General features: G+C 41.7%; 1 protein-coding gene across 1 annotated transcript in view; it reads right to left on the reverse strand.

The window, feature by feature from the left end:
* The window catches only part of LOC124718638, a 526,059-nt gene that overhangs the window by 169,695 nt on the left and 342,487 nt on the right, over positions 1-13,877 (reverse strand). Inside the window, exons 12-13 of the mRNA XM_047244262.1 lie at positions 9,599-9,882; positions 3,940-4,162 (exon numbers count right to left, since the gene is read on the reverse strand). Of these exons, the coding sequence (XP_047100218.1) occupies positions 3,940-4,162; positions 9,599-9,882 (507 nt within the window). The remainder of the gene's footprint in view (positions 1-3,939; positions 4,163-9,598; positions 9,883-13,877) is intronic.

The following is a 13,877-nucleotide window of genomic DNA, read 5'->3' on the forward strand; positions in this document are numbered from 1 at the left end:
ATTATTAGTCATAACATTGAGGAAGTGCTGAACAGCAGACAGGCATATTTAAAAGTAGACTGTTGGATATTTTTAGCTAAAAATAGCTAAAACAATATTAATAAAAAATAAGAAATGCATAAAAATATCCAATTGTCTACTTTTAAAAGAGCCTGTCTGTTGTTCAACTTTTCCTGTGTGATGAATAGCAATCTATCCCAATTCATACTGTTACTCCATCCCAGACTTACCAATGTTTGAAAACAGAAGGATGAAAGAAACACCCTCTTCCTTGACTCACATACGTAACATCAAACTACTCCTTTTGTTACGGTTTTTTGCAGTCGCTTCCAATATTACTGCCTCCCACTTGTAAAGGAAGGATAACAACAGAGGAGATGCGTTCTTTTTATCATTAAAGAAAAGGACTAAATATCCACCAACAACCTATTTAATGACATTAAACAAATCATATACGATATTTAATTTTCTAACAGAAATGTTATTTGCTAGCGCATGCTGTTACTTTGCTCAGAAAAATTGACCATATATACCTATGAAATAGGGTAGTTGATTTAACTTGCTAAACCTGCCTTCTTGCCTCCTAGTGAACTGAAGTGCCACTCTTCAAAATACACACAATATTACAACAAAATCACAATTCCAGTCTGCTTGCTTGTTGTACCAACTGCTCAACTTGAAAAGTTAATGACCAAGTCAATGTTGTATAGTAGCACACTTTCTTATGTTTCCGGGCTACAAATCTTTGGTATGGTAGTTCAAAGATAGTGCTTATCCACAGTATACCAGTAGAAGAGTTCAGTTGCTTATTCCTTGTCTCGTGCACTCTTCTTTGGCGCACATACATAACATTAAACTCTTCCATTTGGCTGAAGAGATTAAGATAATAAAACCAATAATGTTTCATCAGTATAATTCATAAGTAACACATACTCCAATATCCATTCTCGAATATACTGGTTGACACTAAGTCATGTTTCCAAATAACAACACTTTTTAGATGTGTGTATGTACAAAGTAACTGTGTTAAAAGGGGAAAAACTGCAAGAAATGACATCTGAGAAGATAAGGAACCAAAAAGGTGAAGCTGACGTATCACCATAAATGCTTTCTGAGACAAGCACACCTACTTGAAGGTCGAGAAAAAGGATTGTTGGAAGTGTAGGTTTCAATGATTGAAAGCACACATGAGAAAACACCAGGCATCATGCTGTACTGTACATGTGTGATGAATTAATAAATACTCTGTAGCATAAACACCATGCATTTCCAGCCACATGTCCACATGACCTTTTTTGCTCCTCATCCTCCAAGGCGATTGTTTCTTGCACTTTGTCTCCATTCAGCAAACACACACTGTGTATATACACATCTGAAAAATTCTGCACTTTGGAAACATATTTGAGTATCAGTTGTGAGTCAGATTGCTATCTGACCAGTTCTTCAACACAAATAAGTACAAGTTTCTGGACTGTTACAAGAAACACTTACTCACTCTTACTTATAGACAATGACAAACAGATAAAAAACAGCCACCTGAATGCCAGCTAATTATCAGTTACAATGAATAACCTCATTGTTACACTTTCTGATGCATGTTCCATCCTAAGTGGATCATTGCACCTGTATTCTGAATTCTGTTTTAACTGCAGATGAGACCTTGGGAAAGGTGCCAACCCTTTTGATCAACAAAACACCAACAAAAGATCAACTCGACTACTAGGCAGTTTCTACTGCTCGAATTTAATGCCTCGACTATCTCAGCTTGACTCCAATCTATAGTTGTCATTTAATAGTCTATGTAATTACTATTTTGTCACTGTTCGTAAGATAAATGTGTACTTAAAATAAATATCACATGACAAATGAAAATTTATGCCACACCAACAATGAAACCTGTATTTCCCACCATTCACGATCAGTTGCCTTAACCGTTACCCTGTCTCAGCACACCTCCAAGCCAGACGCAAACTTTCACTACCACTAATGTTTCCTCCAATTACTGCTGAACAAACACAGCCTTCCTCCATTCTGGAATACAATCTATAGAGGAATGAACAAGACTGGGATCACAGTTTTCCCAGTCATAATGGAAATGTACCAATTAAATTGAATTTACTGAAAAGAAATGTGTGGAAATGATGACAAACTGAACAAAATGCAGTGACACAAAACGACATCAGTTAAGACCACTCACTAAATGCTGAACTCTGAGGTAATGGAAACGTTGGGGCTAATTAAATTTCACGTCATCGCATTTCATCGATTTCATCTTCATTTTTTACAAGATCTGTTCCTCCATTTCCCACGTAGGAGAACCTCCACCGTAGTGTTTGAAAGTAATACGAGGAAACATCAGCGACAATGGAAGTTTGGGTGAAGGCTGGACGAATGCACACATAGTCTAATGATTAAGATGACTGCTCACAATAGGCAGGAAATACAGGTTTCACTCATGGTCTGGTGCAAATTTTCATTAGGTATAACGCATTTATGACACTGGATCAATAACTAGCCTTGCCATGGCTTTGGGATGCTCAAAAACTGGTGTGAATACTGTTTTCCTTTACGTGCTAATGTGCTTCACGCATCGGTCCGCTGAAGGTGACTGGTCAGTTTTCCTTCATTTTACATACTGCTCCAACCAGGAATTTCCATTATTGTGTACTTCAATGACATTATTTCATGTTACTGCATTTGACTGAATCATCTCATCAAATCCATCCATTTCATGTCAGTGAATTCAATATAAGATACTCAGAAAGTAATAATGTGGTAGACATTATTTAGCAATGGACCTGAAGGGGTAATGACTAAACCTGCAATTGCAAATGAGAACGAGGCAACACGGCAATCAGATTTTTGTAAGTATTTATATCTACGGTAAGCGAAGTGTAGAACTCAAATGTCAATCAACCAAAGAAGTACATTGCAACTCCAAATTCTTCGAGAAAATCAACTTGGAAGTTTACCAAAAATCTCTAATTCACTAAATTTACAACAATTTTTCAATGGGCCACATGGCTCTGTGGGACAATGCTTGCCTGGTACATGCCGATGCATGCTCTACACCCATTTCCATGAAGTGTAAAAGAGAAGAGTGATGGATAACCCTACATCTATATTGGCAAGGAATGATGCTCAGAACTAAAAATAATATAGTGATTTAATATTTAGGAGAACACAACTGTCATGTGGTTTTGTTACGTAATTAGGACGTGGAGAGGAAATTGAGGGCACCACATCTTCCGAATCAGGGGCAGTGTTTGCGTTAACTGCACGAGGTGAAGTATCTACACGAGCATTTGTGTTTATCCCCAGGACGGAGTAACGTGGCAAGCCCAGAGCACATGCCCCCAGACTGGCGATGCTTTGAACTATTCGTGAAGAAACAACAGAAGATTGTGAAATTTTATTCATGTCAGTCTTATGTCAGATGTAAAGACTATAAGATAAGAGATGTTCCTGTATCAAGCATGTGTTGTAAGTAAGAAATTAGTGTATTGTTATCAACAAGTCTACGAAGAAGGCCTTTGAAGTAAACGTTCAGATAAATTTCCAAGAACTTGATGTTATATTAAAGCATCTTCCTACCAGCATTATTGGGTTGGGTTGAGGTTGTTTGCGGGAGGAGACGAAACAGCGAAGTCATCGATCTCATCTGAGTAGGGAAGGATGGGAAAGGAAGTCGACCGTGCCCTTTCAAAGGAACCATCCCAGCATTTGCCTGGAGGGATTTAGGAAAATCAGGGAAAACCTAATTCGGGATGGCCGGACGCGGGATTGAGCCGTCGTCCTACCGGCATTATTCCAGATGGCAAAGGAAAAGAAATCCAAGAAATTTATGCAGCCACGGTCCAGAGCATCATTAAACAAAATACTATACAGTAACAATAGGTCAGCTGTGAACTGACATGCAGTATCGGACAGGAGCCTGACCTGCTGACAGAGTGCTGCTGGTGGTAGAAGCTGCTGGCTCGGTGGCCGCTCCTCGTCAGGCGGTCCGCCCCGCTGTCTGAGTGGAACGAGCGCGCGCCGGTGGGCGGGGGCGACGTGCTGGGTTCGATGTTATCGCACGTCTCGGCCAGCGTCTGGTCCAGTTCCTGCTCCAGTGCCCTCTGCTTGCGGATGTACAGGCTGGGCAGTTGCGGGAGGCCCATGCCTGTAAAAAAGGCACAGCAAAGTTAGTACAACCCACGTACAGTGTAGCCACTCGCCAAATAGGCTGCATTAGGTCAGTGCACTTCAACCGACAGTTTTCCACTGAGCAGAGCCATCTAAAAAGTGTACGTATTTTCCTTCATATATCAAGAAAACAAACACAAATCTTAGTAAATCAAACAATGGAAAATTTGGGATGGAATGTAACAAAGATTTCGATTACTTCTGGTCGTGCCCTGAAATGAGAAATGTCCTGCCCACTATCCTTCCCACCCCTCCTACCGTGGTATTCCGCCGTCCACCAAACCTACACAATATCCTCGTCCACCCTTACACAACTCCTGCTGCCAATCCCTTACCTCGTGGCTCATACCCCTGTAATAGACCTAGATGCAAGACCTGTCCCATACATCCTCCTACCACCACCTACTCCAGGCCAGTCACTAACATCACTTATCCCATCAACGGCAGGGCTACCTATGAAACCAGTCATGTGGTCTACAAGCTAAGCTGCAACCACTGTGCTGCATTCCATGTAGGCATGACAACCAACAAGATGTCTGTCTGCACGAATGGCCACCGACAAACTGTGGCCGAGAAACACTCTGCGAAACATATCCTACATTTCAATGACTGCTTCACACCCTGTGCCATACGGATCCTTCCCACCAACACCAGCTTTAATGAATTGCGCAGGTGGGAACTTTCCGTGCAACACATCCTACGTTCCCATAACCCTCCTGGCCTGAACCTTCGTCAGTCACTGTCCTCACCCATCCAGCCCCTTTCCTGCTCCCATTCCAGCACTACACAGCCGTCATTCCACCACCACACCAAGTCTTTTTATTTCTCTCTTTTTCCACTACTCCCCCCACCCAACCTTTACCCTGCCCTCAGTCTACCCTGCAGCACTTCGCTGTCTGCCATCCCCACCACACTACCCCTCCCTGCTCCAGCCTCCTCCTTACCCCTACCCAGTCGGCACTCCCATCATGCACTGGTGTCGCTGCTCATAGTGTGGTTTCAGTTGCCTGAGACTGCGGACAGTATGGGAGATGTTAGTGAGGAGCAAGGAGAGTGTTTTGACTAGGTCATTAAAGTGATGGAAAAATACTACCAAAGCTGCTGGAACACCAACATAATGGGGGACCACTGTTGGTCACATCACCGAGAAGTTCAGCAAGCGACTCATCGTAGAAAAATCTACACAAGAAGCTTCAAAGAAAAAAGAGAAAGAAAATACAAACCAATTCCAGTTGACAAGCAAAACCTCTATTAACACATATCATTGTTTTAAGTAGCTTACTGTAAATACAAACCACGCTTATATTGTAACAAAGTGTTTCATTAATTTCTCCGTTTACTGTATAACATAGGATTTTTATACTATACAATAAAAAGCATTTTGTTCACAAACTGTGGATGATACAAAAAAGCTAAGGCTAGATTTGGATTTAGCTCATAAAAATCTATAAGATCAGCTATCAAAGTAAAAAAGTTTTTCAAACATTTTTTTTGTTGGCCTGTGTAATTATTCATAATCCATTTTCAGCACACAAAAATGAGAGATGATAATATTCCACCTCTTGGTCACTTTCTAACTAACTACTATTTGTGCCCTGCCGCCCACTACCAAATCCCTCACTGTGTCACGTACATATTTAAAGTTAAATGCACGTACTGGACAGGGAGAAGTATCCTGTGACCTATTGTAACAGGCAAAGTTTTCTCAGTTCACTATCAACACACATCTTACAGAATAAGTCAAACTTGATCAGTTAATGTATGCCAAGGACAGATATAACAAGCCAGTGAGGAATACTTCAGTACTAGGATATGGACAGATATGAGCAGGAAAGAGTGAATAAAGGGAAATGGGTCCAATAAAAAGTCACTTTTCTTTGGTTCTGCAGGCGAGTTCGAAACAGATACTGGAACAGCAGTACTAAGGTTGTCATCCAGGTGGTGAAATGGGAAGTACTTCAGTACGTTATCAGCTTGCTTCCTTGAGGTTCCTAAGGCTAGTGTGAAAAGGAAATCTGACACGTGTTTCCTAGCCACTGAGATTACTTCAGATAAAAATCTGTCCTATGTCTCCTTATTCACTTATTTTAATAATACTGACAAATCTCTCTCAGTTTCTTCCCTTTTCTATTTTTTCGATTTAATAACTCTATTTCACTATTCATTATTATTTGTTAGAGTCTTTGTTCCTTTGTAATATAACATGGAGGGCAGTTCAAGCAGTAAATTAGTAATAGTAAATTCAGTATCATAAGATTTCATACGAGAAATGAGTGCAAATCAGAAAAAGTGCTCGAATGGTTGTCTTCTGGCAGAGAACAAGATCACAAAAATACTATGAGTACTTTAACAGACAACAACAAACATGTACATGAATTATGTCCAATTTGTTTAAAAAAAAGTGTAATGTAAAAATATCCAGTTAATATTAAAGGCTTAGGTTATGGATCATTACCAAAAGATGAAAAAATAACTGAGAGGACATAATTCACTTATCACTACGACATATAATTGTTGAAACCTGTTGACACAAATAATGACATTCCAAATTGGTTTCTTTCAACAACAACAGTAAAATAATAATAATAATAATAATAATAATAATAATAGAAGATACAATACTGTTCATGTATCATGTAATCAACTGTAAAAAATTACCTATAAGTAACTGGGCTACTTCTGAGGAAGCTAGAAGTAAAGTGCACAGTCCAATTAAAATTACTTGATAGTTGATGTCTGTCACTAGCCAGAAGTGCAGAAGTATCTACTAGTGTTTGGTTGGTGTTGTGTATGAAACATGTGAATTTCTTTAGCATCTTTGTGTTTGTGTGTAGTTTGTCATCATGTAGTATGTCTGTGTGTTTTTTCTCTTTTGTGTGGTTCTCTTGTTATCATGTGTGACAAAATATGAAATAAAAGGACCAGATCGAGGATTCAGGATCCAAACACATCAAGAGCAGACATGCCAACTTTCAAAAGTGAAAAATCAGGAGAATTTTAGCGGTGTACTATTGTGATCCCTGATGATTAAAGTTTCAATAATTCAATAACTGCAGCAATTCAATTACATTTGCTTTATTATTTACATGTAAATACTAAATAACGGACATACCTGAGCCTTCGGACTGTGTAATTTATCATTCAACATGATGAACAATATGAATGATGAGCTCTGCAGGTTTCTTTGGATTCACACACATTCAAATGAAGCACTCTCGAAAGAATAACAGTTCGAAATTACGATCCGAGGAAACAAATTAACGTATATTAGATTTCTGTTTTGACATTAGCACAGTTTTTGCATGAATAAATCACTGTTAAATGATCACACGTTTTCATTTCATAATGCAACCCATATTTGCATGGCATCTTATACATCTTATATGTGTAAGACATCTTTCCCAAATTTAAATCAATTTTATACAGGATGTACATGTTAGGCTTAGCAAATAATCTGAATAGTTTATCAGTCTGAATTTGTCTGATTACAGTAGTTACTTATTCAGCACACCCGTCGCTGACTTAGCCTTCTTCAAAAACTCTGAACCAAATATCTGCTCAAAGCACTTGCCTTTTTGAACTGATTTTAAAATCAAAAATTTCTCCAAAGACGTTTCTGAAAGTATGGACCTGAACTGAGTTTTGGTGTTTGTAACTGTGCTAAAAATTCTCTCACATTTCACATTACTATGTGGAATTGACAAAATAGCCAGCATCACCTTTGCAAGTTTATCATATTGAAGAACCCCATCAGCCGATTTCTTCTGACCTACCAACGCCCACTGAACATCAATTCTCTCTGCTGCCAAGTTGGTTTCTTCCAGCTGAAAGTTACAGAACTGAGAGTGAAGAATATCAAGTACTGTATCTAAGTGTTCACTTTCGCTGGTCAGAATATTAGAAAATCTGTTTATGAAAAATCTAAGGTTGGAAAATGATGCTTTGCCAATTATAGAAATATTTGCATTAAAACTTCATCTTTGAATGGAAATTTGTGTATCATGTAATCACATGATGATAAGAAACATCTTCTTACAGACTTAAAGAACATAGACTTTTCCTCAGGCTTCAAAGTTGTCACCAAAGTAAAATAGTAAGGAAAGTACTGAAACTGCTCTGAAAATCGGGAGATCGGTCTTCACTTTCGGGAGATCGGGAGGAAGAAGGAAAAATCGGGAGTCTCCCGCTTAAATTGGGTGAGTTGGCATGTCTGCAAGAGACAAGGAATTGGAAGTGAACCAATTGCTGTGACAGTCTGGCAATGGCAAACAGTTCAGGTGTGATGTTGAGAGCTCTGATTGGAAGAAACCAGTTAGAGCATGTGAAGTGTCAGCTATCAAGTAATTTTAATTGGATTACAGTAGATAGTGTCGGAAGTTCCATGCAGCTTTTCGCGGATGATGCTGTAGTATACAGAGAAGTTGCAGCATTAGAAAATTGTAGCGAAATGCAGGAAGATCTGCAGCGGATAGGCACTTGGTGCAGGGAGTGGCAACTGACCCTTAACATAGACAAATGTAATGTATTGCGAATACATAGAAAGAAGGATCCTTTATTGTATGATTATATGATAGCGGAACAAACACTGGTAGCAGTTACTTCTGTAAAATATCTGGGAGTATGCGTGCGGAACGATTTGAAGTGGAATGATCATATAAAATTAATTGTTGGTAAGGCGGGTACCAGGTTGAGATTCATTGGGAGAGTGCTTAGAAAATGTAGTCCACCAACAAAGGAGGTGGCTTACAAAACACTCGTTCGACCTATACTTGAGTATTGCTCATCAGTGTGGGATCCGTACCAGATCAGTTTGACGGAGGAGATAGAGAAGATCCAAAGAAGAGCGGCGCGTTTCATCACAGGGTTATTTGGTAACCGTGATAGCGTTACGGAGATGTTTAATAAACTCAAGTGGCAGACTCTGCAAGAGAGGCGCTCTGCATCGCGGTGTAGCTTGCTCGCCAGGTTTCGAGAGGGTGCGTTTCTGGATGAGGTATCTAATATATTGCTTCCCCCTACTTATACCTCCCGAGGAGATCACGAATGTAAAATTAGAGAGATTCGAGCGCGCACGGAGTCCTTCAGACAGTCGTTCTTCCCACGAACCATACGCGGCTGGAACAGGAAAGGGAAGTAATGACAGTGACACGTAAAGTGCCCTCCGCCACACACCATTGGGTGGCTTGCGGAGTATAAATGTAGATGTAGACGTAGATGTAGGTGTAGACTTGATTGTATGCAATACTGTAATCTCTGATGTGGAAAATATAAAGATAATGATGATGATGATGATGATGATGATGATGATGGTGGTGATGGTGGTGGTGGTGATAAGAAAGATGAGGAACTCAACTACTGGCAGAGGCACACCAGGAACTCTTCATATTTCTGAGTGAGGGTCTGCTGTCATTACCTTTGGCTGTGGCATCCATGGGAAAGAGCGCCTCGTGGTGGGGGCGCGCGGCCAGCAGATTCTTGAGGGCAGCAGAAGAACCCATGGAGATCATCTTGTGCTTGGAGTGTACGAGCGAGCGCAGCATCGCGACGGCGCCCAGCTCCCAGAGTGCGCGCTGGTCGCGTGCGGAGTGTGCCGAAAGGTTCCACAGGGCACCGCACGCGTTGCTCACCACTGTCAACGATGGCGACTTCAGCTGCTGCAGCAGTGTCTGCAGGCAGTTGTGCTCTCGCAAGATTTGCCTGCAAAATTAATAATTGTGAAAGTCAGCAACACCGAAGCCCACACGAATGAAGATCAGATTTAACAGAATCATATAATGAGAGCAATGGTGGAAGGTCTTAACTTCCTGGTAGATTAAAAATGTGTGATCAGTACTCTAAACCAGAACATGTCCTTTCACGTGCCATATTCTTACTGACAGTTCTAGCCGAGCACAATTCACAACATACCCTCACAGTTGCAATGCTCCCACTGTACAGGGTTATTACAAATGATTGAAGCGATTTCACTGCTCTACAATAACTTTATTATTTGAGATATTTTCACAACGCTTTGCACACACATACAAAAACTCAAAAAGTTTTTTTAGGCATTCACAAATGTTCGATATGTGCCCCTTTAGTGATTCGACAGACATCAAGCCAATAATCAAGTTCCTCCCACACTCGGCGCAGCATGTCCCCATCAATGAGTTCGAAAGCATCGTTGATGCGAGCTCGCAGTTCTGGCACGTTTCTTGGTAGAGGAGGTTTAAACACTGAATCTTTCACATAACCCCACAGAAATAAATCACATGGGGTTAAGTCGGGAGAGCGTGGAGGCCATGACATGAATTGTTGATCGTGATCTCCACCACGACCGATCCATCGGTTTTCCAATCTCCTGTTTAAGAAATGCTTCTGCTTTAGCCTTTTCCGTAAGATTTTCCAAACCATCGGCTGTGGTACGTTTAGCTCCCTGCTTGCTTTATTCGTCGACTTCCGCGGCTACGCGTGAAACTTGCCCGCACGCGTTCAATCGTTTCTTCGCTCATTGCAGGCCGACCCATTCATTTCCCCTTACAGAGGCATCCAGAAGCTTTAAACTGCACATACCATCGTCGAATGGAGTTAGCAGTTGGTGGACCTTTGTTGAACTTCGTCCTGAAGTGTCGTTGCACTGTTATGACTGACTGATGTGAGTGCATTTCAAGCACGACATACGCTTTCTCGGCTCCTGTCGCCATTTTGTCTCACTGCACTCTCGAGCGCTCTGGCGGCAGAAACCTGAAGTGCGGCTTCAGCCGAACAAAACTTTATGAATTTTTCTACGTATCTGTAGTGTGTCGTGACCATATGTCAATGAATGGAGCTACAGTGAATTTATGAAATCGCTTCAATCATTTGTAATAGCCCTGTATGTCTGCTGAACTTCCGAACTTCACAGAAATGTGGTTAAGCTACACTACTGGCCATTAAAATTGCTACACCACGAAGCTACAGACGTGAAATTTAACCAACAGGAAGAAGATGCTGTGATATGCAAATGATTAGCTTTTCAAAGCATTCAAACAAGGCTGGCGCTGGTGGCGACATCTACAACGTGCTGACATAAGGAAAGTTTCCAAAGCAACAGCAGCTGACTGGTGTTGCCTGGTGAAACGTCGTCGTGATGCCTCGTGTAAGGAGGAGAAATGCGTACTATCACGTTTCCGACTTTGATAAACGTCGGATTGTAGCCTATCGCGATTGCAGTTTATCGTATCGCAACATTGCTGCTCACGTTGGTCGAGATCCAATGACTGTTAGCAGAATATGGAATCAGTGGGTTCAGGAGGGTAATACGGAATGCCGTGCTGGATCCCAACGGCCTCGTATCACTAGCAGTCAAGATGACAGGCATCTTATCCGCACGGCTCTAACGGATTGTGGAGCCATGTCTCGATCCCTGCACGAACAGTTCGACGACATTTGCGGCAGCAAGGACTATCAGCTCGGAGGCCATGGTTGTGGTTACCCTTGACACTGCATCACAGGCAGGAGCGCCTGCGATGGTGTACTCAATGACGAACCTGTGTGCACGAATGGCAAAACGTCATTTTTTCGGATGGATCCAGGTTCTGTTTACAGTATTGTGATGGTCGCATCCATGTTTGCCGACATCGTGGTGAACGCACATTGGAAGCATGTATTCATCATCGTCATACTGGCGTATCACCCAGCGTGATGGTATGGGGTGCCATTGGTTACACGTCTCGGTCTCCTCTTGTTCGTATTGACAGCACTCTCAACAGTGGACGTTATATTTCAGATGTGTTACGAGCCGTGGCTCTACCCTTCATTCGATCCCTGCAAAACCCTGCATTTCAGCAGGATAATGCACGACCGCATGTCGCTGGTCCTGTACGGGCCTTTCTGGATACAGAAAATGTTCGACTGCTGCCCTGGCCAGCACATTCTCCAGAACTCTCACCAATTGAAAATGTCTGGTCAATGGTGGACGAGCAACTGGCTCGTCACAATATGCCAATCACTACTCTTGATGAACTGTGGTATCGTGTTGAAGCTGCATGGGCAGCTGTAACTGTACATGCCATACAAGCTCTGTTTGACTTAATGCCCAGGCGTATCGAGGCCGTTATTACGGCCAGAGGTGGTTGTTCTCGGTACTGATTTCTCAGGATCTATGCTCCCAAATTGCGTGAAAATGTAATCACATGTCAGTTCTAGTATAATATATTTGTCCAATGAATACACGTTTATCATCTGCATTTCTTCTTGGTGTAACAATTTTAATGGGCAGTGGTGTATTTCTCCGCATATCCTTTCTTCCAATACGCTAGTCCCACAAGGTACACAGGAGAGGTTGTGTGAAGCTTGGAAAGTAGGAAGAAGGTATTACCAGAATTGAAGATGTGAGAGTGGGCTATCTCAGGCAGTATGAGTATTATAAAGTGTAAACTTTCACGGCCGGAAATGTCACAATTAATACATTCTGGGCTATTGTGCTGTGGTCGAATTGATTTCACATTTAAATTCAACATTTCGTCCCCATATGTGGAGAACATTTTCTAGGAGGACCGTAACTTCTTTGAGTGGTCCTTCACTCCCTGGATCGCTACTGACTGCAGCAAAATTCCATTTTGAGTGTGCTTCTGCACAGTGGCGTGATGTCACACATTTTGAATATCCATGCCCAATTGGCTGTTCCCAACTGCCTTCATCTGCTGTTGGTATCATGGAAGACTGGTATACACCATTTCAGCACCAGTATCCAGGCGTCAATCAACTTCAGCCCTCCTCTTTCCCATTAAAATTCCTGGGTTGTTTTACAATCTCTATGGCCTCTCTATATAGCCTTTCTGGGTATCTGCTTGTAGCTGCCAGTACTGGAGTCTTGCCAAAATGAATGTGGTCTCTTCTACAATAGCCGTTGTGCTCTTCTAGTCGTTTTTTGGGCATTCTTTTCATAGTGTCCACATAACCCTCCCCACAACTACATGGAATCCTAGAAATACTGCTATTTTCGAGCAGTTTGCCGATTTTATGTGATCTTGTATCTTCTGGTTTGCAGATTACAGCAGTGTTCTGAGTTTTCAAGATTTCGTGCTATGCGATCAATAACATCCTTAATGAAGGGTAGGAAAATTCCAATTTCACGCAGGCCGAAGTGGCTGTGCGGTTAAAGGCGCTGCAGTCTGGAACCGCAAGACCGCTACGGTCGCAGGTTAGAATCCTGCCACGGGCATGGATGTTTGTGATGACCTTAGGTTAGTTAAGTTTAACTAGTTCTAAGCTCTAGGGGACTAATAACCTCAGCAGTTGAGTCCCATAGTGCTCAGAGCCATTTGAACCAGCCATTTTCCAATTTCACAGGCACCTGTGCTTCGTTATCACCTCTGTGTGGTGGTCTGAATGCTCTTTTTACCTCATTGGATGAATGATCATTCTTGAGTAATGCATTTGTGAGATGTTTTAATTCTGTGTCAAGCAGCTCTGATTCGCAGACATTCCTTTCTCTACCTGCCAATGTTTTTATGATGCCCCGCTTTTGTTGTGGGTGGTGGTTCGAGTCCCAGTGTAGGTAACAGTCCCTGTGCAGGGGTTTTTGGTAAACCATGTGGCATCTTTCTTGAAAACTAGCACTTCAAAAAAATTTAATCTTCCATCTGCCTCCTCCTCCTCCATGGTAAACTGAATCTTCGGAATAATCCCGCTGAGATGTTTGTGAAAACAACCTGAGCCAAGTGATTCAA

The sequence above is a fragment of the Schistocerca piceifrons genome, chromosome 10, assembly GCF_021461385.2.
Source record: "Schistocerca piceifrons isolate TAMUIC-IGC-003096 chromosome 10, iqSchPice1.1, whole genome shotgun sequence".
In the NCBI taxonomy this organism is placed as follows: domain Eukaryota; kingdom Metazoa; phylum Arthropoda; class Insecta; order Orthoptera; family Acrididae; genus Schistocerca; species Schistocerca piceifrons.